Genomic DNA, 9,629 nt, shown 5'->3' with positions numbered 1-9,629 from the left:
AAAAAAAAAAAAAAAAAAACCAAAAACAGGATTCTGGTTGGCCTGTCTTGGTCATATGCCTGCCTTCTATCACTCTTGCTGGGGCTAGTATCATGTTTAACCTAGCCAGAAAAACACACCTACCTTATGGCCTATAGAAGGAGGAAGTAATGGGTTCTGGCTAGGAAAAATCAATAGTTATTGCATCCTCATCTATTTAATATTTTGGGTGATAAAAGGAAAGTCATTTGGCATATAAGAAACAGATCCCAAATAACATACATCATGGAAAGAAACAAGGAAGAAAGAGGAACAAGAAATAACATTATATTAGAGAGCAGCCTGGAGGATTTTATAAACATGTCAGTTACGGGTATGAGTCATTACGGTGCACAATTCTAATGCCTAAGAAAACACCCTCCATAGCCAATGGGATGCCCTGCAGAAGAAGTATATGAACAGCAGTCCTCTCTGAGAGACTGGTTGGTGGTAGAATACCATGCAGTGGGGTGGGGCCACAAGGTAAGACAGAATATAACGGATATTTGGTTTATCCTGGCTTTGTTTATAAGCAGGTTTTTTTTTTTAGCTTCCTAATTATTCATTAGCCTTTCAGAACTTAGAAAGGAAATTTACAGCATTGCAGTCATTCTTGGAATAGTTCAACTATCCCAATTCCAATTTCTCTAAGAGGAAAGAGTCTCAAAGAGGACACTTGCCTCCCCCAGGAGCAGAGAAAAAGTTAGTACTGGATTCACATAGAGGCCTAAGCTTCCATTTATGACTCACATGCCTAGCCTTGACTTGGTCCCACAGACAGCAATGAAAAATGAAGAGGCATCATTTGTGTGTGTACTTTTTGAAACGTCTTTTGAGTTACTTACTCATAGAATTCTGTGGACACTGGCCTCAATAGAACAAGCATCTTCTTATCTGGACACAACTCCCTATCTAAACATCCCTTACCAGCAGTCTAGAAAGCGGACCTCCTCCAAAGGTTCCCATCATTGTCAGCATTTATAAGAACACTCAGTCATATAGGTTTTCTATTGTTTCTCCCTCTGCTTCCTCACCCTTCCAGATGATAGACATGATGTACTTTGTCATCATTATGCTGGTGGTGCTGATGAGCTTTGGGGTCGCCAGGCAAGCCATTCTTTTTCCCAATGAGGAACCATCATGGAAACTGGCCAAGAACATCTTCTACATGCCCTATTGGATGATTTATGGGGAAGTGTTTGCGGACCAGATAGACCGTAAGCAAGTTTATGATTCTCATACACCAAAGTCAGGTATTTAAATTCAATTTGGGTGTGTCTTTTCCAAGTTCATTTGTTTGTTCTCAATAAATGGCTCAAGATAGAGGACCGATTCTTAGCCATCTTGGAGGAAAAACAAAATTACAGAAGGTGAATATACAATTTTAGAAAAGTAGTTCTTGGGTGTTTCTTTAGTTATGTCATGTTCCGTGACACGAATCGACATCTGGTATAACCAAATTTGATCAAAAAATGAACCACTTAAAAAGATCTAAATTAGTTTATGATTCAAAATCCCAGGGCCATGTGTTGAATATTTTCGTATCAGTAATATCTTATGTCACTAACTCCCCACCTCTACCCTAGCCTTTAGAAAATAAATTTCTTCAGTTGGACTTCAGAACAAATAAACAATGCTCAGTTTCACCATCAGAATTCAAGAGTAAGGGCAAACATCTGCATGGTATTTTTCTTGCACTGGAAACTATTCTCCAACTCTCTTTCCCACTGTCTTAAATTATGTGCTATTGAGACGCATAGGAAGCTAGTATTCATTGCCTGGAAGTATGGAAAATGCCTTAGGTCATAAACTGAGTTGCTTGCTATTAATGCCAAAAAAAAAAAAAAATAGTATCTATATTATGAAGCGATTTAGTGTGGGGAGTGAACGCCAGCAGGCCCCCAAGTTTTCATGCCCTAATAGATGCTGATTCTCTGTAATAAACACTCCTTTTGTATGGAGTTTGAAGATAGTTGTATCCTGGGAGTCTGTTCCAGGATTTTATTTGGACCAAATGTCAGGACACACCAGGCATTGGGAAATTTTTTGGGAAGAAAGCATCATTAAAGAAACATCTTTCAGTGTGGAGGAGTTGAATCCCAGGAGCAACAATTTCTCATTTCCCCTGAGGAGTTTAGTTCTGGAAATAACATCTCCCCAACATTGTTGCATTAAGATTTTTCAGACATTTTTTGATGACAGGCCAGCCATCTGAGCCCTGGACTGTGGACATGGATTAGGGTTATATAACCAGGTAGTAGAGCTTGTTAAGAGCAGGAGCAGAGACTAGTTAGCATCCCCCCTCCCACTGCCCTTCCCAGGTAGGACTGAGACCAGGAAAACAGGAAAAAGGCACCTAAAAGTGTGAGTCCTCCAGACCCGTGAAGAGGATGTGTGCTCTGGCAACAGAACACACCGGTATGTCATTTATTCTTCCACGATGGATTCTGAACAAATACACTTCCCTTCTCAAAATGTGTTATCTGAGGCAAGAAAGACTTTTTGGAACACCTAATTGGAACAAATACTTGTTTCATGAGACTTAGCCAGCTCACTGAGGAGGAATTTTAACTCCAACTCCTGGTTGTAATACCTTTGGCTGACAATGTGCAGCCTTCACCAAGACAGCTTGCCAGGGACTGGGGAAAATCCTTTTGAGAGCCTGCTTTCAAACAGTCCTTGAAGGCAAAACAACACTTTTTAAAAACCCACCTATGATCATTCTACTCAGAGATTAAATGTGCTATTTCCCCCAAGAAATTGTTTTTCCACTTATATTATTTTGCCTTTTTTAGTTTTCCTTTCTGCTTCAAAATGAGATTAAGCCCCCAGGGGTGTTTTGACAATGCCACATTTGGGGATGGGAGAAGGAGGGAGGTGTAGGTGTGCTTTATAAATGGGATTCTGTCTGTCCCTCTACAAGTGGCCATTTATTGATGTTGTACTATGAACCCAGCCTAGTGCAACAAACACCACCATCTGGCTGAATAAGAGGATTTATTATTGTTATTTTAAAAGAAGGGCTGATTGTAGTTTAGAACTCGAAAACCCCCTGGAGACAGAGAAGATGTGTTTTGTGTGAGTGAAATATGAAAATAGATTTCCCACACTGTTAATTAAATCTGTGGAGCTCTATGTGTGTGAGAATAAATTTCAACTCTAAATCCCAATGTATAACTGACCCAGCCTTGGATAGATGCAGCCTTCATGATGCCCTTCCCCGACCACTTACCTTCCTTTTTGATATTTTGAAATTGCTACAATGGTAGCCACTGTTCTAAGCTAAATCAGCCAGTTTTCTGTGTAGTGCTAGTGAGTATTTGTCCTTTCTCAAATGGATATAGAAGGCTGCCCCCAAATCTGTCATGACATTTGGCTAAGGTCACTGAACATCCCTGTCTTCCAAATGATTTGATATTCATGTTATGGCACTGGATGGGCCCAATGAGGCTTGGATGACTGCCCTACCTCGTCATTCAGAACTGCCCTGGAGACCCAAGTACCAAGCTGTTTGAGAAAGGTACAAATTGTTTACGCTGCCCTACGGTGTCTTGCCTCTTTTCTGTGTCGTGCCCAGGTTGGTTTGTGAAGCATGTTTTCAGGCTGATCGGATCTCATATCCGCCTGGACCCACAGCCCTGCCCAGGGTCTGCCAGTCCCATCCTGTGGATGTACCCCGTGCGGGCCTTCTGAAGTGCTACTCATCCAAACACACCTTCGCAGAGTGACTCATTTCTAACGGAATGCGCGTGCTCCATAGCTAACTCTTTTTGTTTTTTTACTTCAGAATTGCTGAGCCCATTTCATGTTTGGGAAAACATTCTGTCTTAATCGGGTTAGACGTATATAGATGTACAATGGGGCCCTTAGGGTGGGTTTTGAGAGTCAATCATACCCCTCAAAAGAGAGGGTAGCTTTGATGCCCTCACTTCTGGGAGGCAATGTTACCTTACTACAGATTTTTGATATGCCTTCCACCTTTTTTTCTGTTATTTGTTCTAAACACAGAAAACAAAGATCGATAAGTTCAATAAAGCCTAAGATACTAGAATGAAACTTGTAAGGTTACTTTCCAAATGTGCTTAAAACTAAACCAAAAGGAAAAAGATGGAGTCGCTGTAAAGTCACAAAATAATTTAGGTGCTTTTCACCTCTAAGCCATGTTGGACTAAACACAAATGATAGTTCCACCTTAACCTAAGTCCTCTGTGGAGGCTGAAATGTTTGCTTTGGTGTTGGAAGCAGGGAATAGTGAGAGAATATGATTGGAAGCACAAGATAAGGAACCTGGGGAAAGAACAGTGACTGTCTGTCCTACCTGGAAACTTTGCCTAACGCCCTGATTTAATTCATGGGAATGGAACTTGGTATTGTTGTGTGGTTGGTTCCTTTCTGGTTTGTTTAGTTTCTTTCAAATAGCCCAAAATTGTCCTCACGTGTTTGCTATGTAGAATCCTAGCTCTCCAAGATCCAACCTAAGGGCTGCCGTGAAATGACTTGGGCTCCAGGTTGTTAAATGCATGGCTACCAAATGTGACACCCTTTCGGGCAGTCTCATTAGTGTGACCCATGTGGCATGGCCTCTGAGAGCTGATCTGGATCCCGCTGGAACTTAAGGGGAAAAGCCACTTAGAGGAGAGGAGCAGCAGAATACATTTCCAGCCCAGCAGCATTTCATGCCAAAGCTGGAGCGAAGCTAAAATTAGATGGACTCTCGCCAGCTTAGAAATCTGGTTCTGCATTCTGGTGTGTGAGGTGCCTAGAAGTACACCTTTCTTGGCAGGGAAAACGGGGGATCTCTGGCTTTCTCCAGCCCCTGAATGGATGCGACTTCCATTTATTTACAGGGCATCCATGTGTTGGCGGCTGTATGTTCAGATTCCCCAGGCTGTACCAGGGCAGGAGGAAAATGAATCATGCTCTTGAATGCATTAAGTCAGGGTCTAAATTTAGTCCTCCTTTCTGCTTCTCTGAGTGATTTTACAAGTTTAGATAGTAATGTGAAAGCAGAATGTCCAAAACTTACTTTCTACCATGACAACTTAATATCTAGCCCTTTCCATTCACTCCAAATTATCCAATCTACTTAAAGCCTGGGTAATTTTTTTTTTCCGACTGCCTAGGGCTTTTTTCATCTGAAATTAATAGGTAGTTTGGGGTAGGAAGGTTTCTGTTTTCTTTTTGCTTTATGTATGTATATATTTAGTAGAAAGGTTTGCTATAAAAAAAAACAACCTTGCTTTTTTGTATCCATGTTGTCTCTGTGATGTTGACTGAATATACAGTGTTGTTTTTGTCATGTGTGTGCATATAAAGCTAAAACACACTGAATTATTTTTCTGCCTCAAATTAATTGTTCCTCACTTCCCTTGTGGAAATCAGGACAGCTCAAGGAGTCAGTCTCTAAAGTACCCCTGCTTATGGTGAACCTTAGAGCAATATGAACCAAGAAGATGGCTATTGTTATGCATCGCAATCATGAAACTCCAATTCTCAAGACTCAGGGCTGTGCATCTGTTTAGTATTCTGGACTGACCTTCTCTAATGGATTCAGAGCACACTAATGCCTCACAGCTATAGTGTGGGGAGTGTTGCTTGACCAAAGAAAGTATTTTGGAAAAGAAAAACTTGAGCCAGTGCCAACTTTTGGGAAAGGGAGAATTGTTTTGTTGGGGTTTGTTTTCACAAATTGCTAAGGAAGCAAGCCAACATGAGGCACCATCCTCATTTTCTGTCCCTGAAAGTCAGCTCACGTTATAGAGAATACCCACCTGACTTGTTTACTAATGCAAACTGAGGCTTAATAGATTTACAAATAACAGAGCTATCTGCAGACAGACCTTCGTGATAATTCTGGGCACTGTTTTGATCAACACTTGTTCTATTGTCATAACATTTAATTAGCATTTTCTCACAGGTTAGACTCCACTTTGAATTCTTTCCTCAGTCAATGAATATTTATTTTGTTTCTCCTATGAACTGGAAACCAGAGCACAGAGATGCATGTGACAGAGGCATTGTCCTCAAGGAGCTTACCGTCAAGGAAGGGAAAACTGACATTGACAATCCATGTGTAGAGGTGGAGCCAAAGAAGGTAGTTGGTTCTATCTCAGGTGGGAGATGAGGCCTTGCAGAGACAGGGAGGGTTGAGCTGAGCCCTGAAATATAAGCTGATGATTCAGGCAGATGAGAGCAGGAGGTGTAAGGAGAGAAAAATGGCCTTCCAAACTGCAAATTAGTATGAAAAGTTCCAGGAGCAGTGGATAGTTTAGTATAGTTGATGGCAGAGTAAGAAGCAAGAGACAGGAAGTAGGACAGAAGGGTCTGAGGAGAGAGACAGGGTACAGATCCTGGAGGACTCTCACTCCATGCTCAGGATAGTACCATGATCAAGATGTATGTTTTAATCAGAGCTCCCAAGAAAAACTGTGGAGAGTCCGCAGGAGGGATTGAGGTGGGAGGTAAGAGGTGAGGGGAAATTTCTAATGCAGCAGTAGCTGGAATGCGGGAAACAGGCAGGATGAGATTTTAGGAAGGTACAATCAAAAGAACCTGGAAAGAAATCAGATGGTACAGAGGGTGATAGTGGGAAAAGTGGATGAGAATTTAAAACAGAGGGGCTGCAGATTACGCCAAAATTTCTGGCTTAGTCTGAAGGATGATGGCATTCACCGAGAGAGAATCTGGGACAGGAACTATGAGGGTATGGGGATTTTTTCCATTGGGATTGAATTGAGTTTGAGGTTTTTACGGGCATTCCAGGAAAACTATGAAGAAGGGTATTTTGCACACAGAACTCTGGAGCTCAGTAGGAGCTGGACTGGAGACAGAGATTCAGGGATCAACGATATAACCGCCATGATGGGTGAGCTTACCAGACGGCACAAGTAGACAGAGAAGAGAAGGCCAGAGTGGAATACTGAGTGGTCAGCAGCCTCAAATGCAAGAGAAAAGTCCAACTAGGTGAATATTTACAGAAGTCCATTCAGTTAGTCCTTCAGGAAGTTACTGGCGACCTTTGCCAGAGCATTTTTATTTCAGTGGCAAGCACAAAAACCAGTTACAGTGATGCAAGAGAAAATGAGCAGCAGGACAAATCATTTACTAGGAAAGAGGGAGAGAAGTGCTGTATACATATAAGCGGGGCAGGAGCAGCAGAGAAAGTACAGTGCAGTAGAGCTCTGAGAAGAGTGATGTCTTATAATCACCACTAGGAAAATGGCAGATGTCACTGACTTGGTACATTTCACAGGACTGCTCTGGGCCTCTATTTGCATAGATAGGTTGTGTGTTTTCCCTGTCGAGACTCTGCACCCCAGATATACTACAGGAAAGAAAAATGGCTGGATTAATCCAGGGCTAAGGCTTTGCTGTGCCCACATGGAAGACAGTAACAGGGACTAGGATTATTTAAGATGCTTGTAAAGGTTCTTCAAGTTATACATTGTGAGGTCTAAGATGGAGGGAAAAGAAAGTAAAGGTAAAAGGTTGGTGAAAGCCCCAGAGTAAAAAGGAATGATCAATGGACTATATTTCTAGCCTGAGAAGCAATTGCATTGACTAAAGATCCTGAAAGCTATAATGATATGATGTTGTGGTCAAGGAATAGTAAATTTGTGTTCAGAATTAAGAGGTGAAGCAGTTTAGAATAATGATAAAGTCCAGGGGTAGCTATGAGGATGGGGTCTAGAACATGCCGGAGTTGAGGTCAAGTATCTTGAAGCTGGATTCTTCTGTGTTTATCAATACAGATATTGAAGTCGTTAGTAATAATGACAGGAGGAAATATGAACAGGAAGACTTTGATCGGGACGACCTGAAACTCCAAAAAGAAAGGGCTTTTTGCACAAGAGTTAAAAACAGTGGGTTGGAAAAGGCAAAGAGTATCAGTAAAGATGCAAACATTACCTCTGGGAACCACAATGTAGAAAAATGTGCAACTTCTACTTGAAAAGGTTACCAAGAGGTGTCTTCCTGCAAGATGGATTTTAATTAAAGCAAGAAAATGGGGAAGTGGACTCAAAAAAATAAGAGAAAGGAGGCCAGGTGCAGTGGCTCATCCATTTCAGGAGACTGAGGCAGGAGGATCATTTCAGGTCAGGAGTTCAAGGCTACAGTAAGCTGTTATTGTGCCACTGCACTTCAGCCTGGACAACAGAGCAAGACCCTGTCTCAAAAAGAAAAAAAAAAAAAAGATACGAGAAAGCAGAAGAGTTTGTATGCTGTGATAATGGGGTTCCAGAAGACTCAGGAGAAAAGAAGAAAAAGGAAACAGCAATGAGGGTTCAGGGGATAGAAAGGCAAGCATCACAGGAGGACAGTAGCCAAGAGGTGGATGGGTGGCTGGAGAAGCTTGCATTGTAGGAATAGGGGATGATAGAAGTATGGTGGGAGTAAGTTAGCCAGAGTTAAAGACTGGAACTCTAGTAGTATAAGAGGTCAGATGAAGATAATGATATCTAGCCCTTAAAGGATGGAACTGGAGACTTTGTGTAATGGAGAAGAGTAACTAGATCCTGAAGAGGAACCTCCCCAAATGGCTAGAGAATTCTCCATCTCAAAGGAGGCTCTCCTTTTGAAATTGCTCATAGCCTGTGATGCTAGAGAAGCATCATTCGTCACCTTTCACAAAGGTGAACTCTTGATACAACCTTGGAATATTCCACTTTTCTTTAATCTTTTCCAGACTTGCTAATAACCTTGCCTATAATTAAATTTAGTGCTTGTCCCATCATCACCATTTTCAGCATCTGTTGTAATTCTGCCTTTAACAAAGCACTTTTGTTTCACCCTATCCATGTTTGCATCACCTCAAAGACCATGCTTTTTCTATTCTACCATGAATACCCCAAGTAAGTCCTAGGCAACCCAGCTACTCCCAACAGAACTCCACAAACACCATGTAGCCCACAAAGCATGCGCAAGCTAGCATTCACTCTCATACACTCTCATGTTTATGTGCAGACTCACATTTCTCTTCTCTTTCCACCAGCCCTGCTTCTGCCAAGACATTTTAATCTATTCCCCAAATCCTTCTTTCTGTTGCCCATTCTGAAAACACTCTAAGGTCCCTGAGAGCTTCTACATTTGGACCACAAGAGCAGCCAGAGGACCTCAAGGGCTATTTCTGGATTCTGTGCTGCAACCTTCCATTCCCTGGGAGAGGGCACTGAGCCAGTACCTGCTTGAAATATTGAAGAGCAGTGAGTACTTCTACATGCTACTCCACCGCTCTAATTCAACCCACTTGTAAGTAAAAACAGGACACCCAAAATAAAAATAAACCCATAGGCTCCATGTATCCTAGATATAACCTCCATGTGTCAAAGGAAAGATTATACGTATATATGAAGTAACTATAATTTGGTGTCATCATAAATCATCTCATAGTGTGGCTACAGGGATCTTTCAGACTCCCAGAATGGTGATAAGTCTAGCAAACTCTTCAGAACAGCTCTGTACCATGGAATCTACTGTGATGGTACTCATCTAGCTCTATGTTGTCCAATACCATAGCTGCTTGTCACAGATGGCTACTGAGTGCTTGAAATGTTGCTAGTATAAATAAGGAACTAAATTTTTAATTTTATTTCTTTTTTTTTTTTTTTTGT

General features: G+C 41.6%; 1 protein-coding gene across 13 annotated transcripts in view; it reads left to right on the top strand.

Annotated features, from left to right (window-relative positions):
• TRPM3 (transient receptor potential cation channel subfamily M member 3) overlaps positions 1–9,629 on the top strand; it is a 587,648-nt gene that overhangs the window by 525,079 nt on the left and 52,940 nt on the right. For 10 of the 13 annotated variants that reach the window (XM_017543459.2, XM_017543457.2, XM_037743830.1 and 7 more), the window contains one exon: positions 1,061–1,235. In XM_017543459.2, coding sequence (XP_017398948.1) covers positions 1,061–1,235 — 175 coding nt within the window. Of the gene's footprint in view, positions 1–1,060; positions 1,272–9,629 lie in introns of all 13 variants that reach the window. The other 3 variants (XM_037743827.1, XM_037743826.1, XM_037743828.1) reach the window with 1 other exon arrangement.

Source organism: Cebus imitator, unplaced genomic scaffold (genome assembly GCF_001604975.1).
Source record: "Cebus imitator isolate Cc_AM_T3 unplaced genomic scaffold, Cebus_imitator-1.0 Scaffold155, whole genome shotgun sequence".
In the NCBI taxonomy this organism is placed as follows: Eukaryota; Metazoa; Chordata; class Mammalia; order Primates; family Cebidae; genus Cebus; species Cebus imitator.
This window is presented reverse-complemented; position numbering and strand designations above follow the sequence as displayed.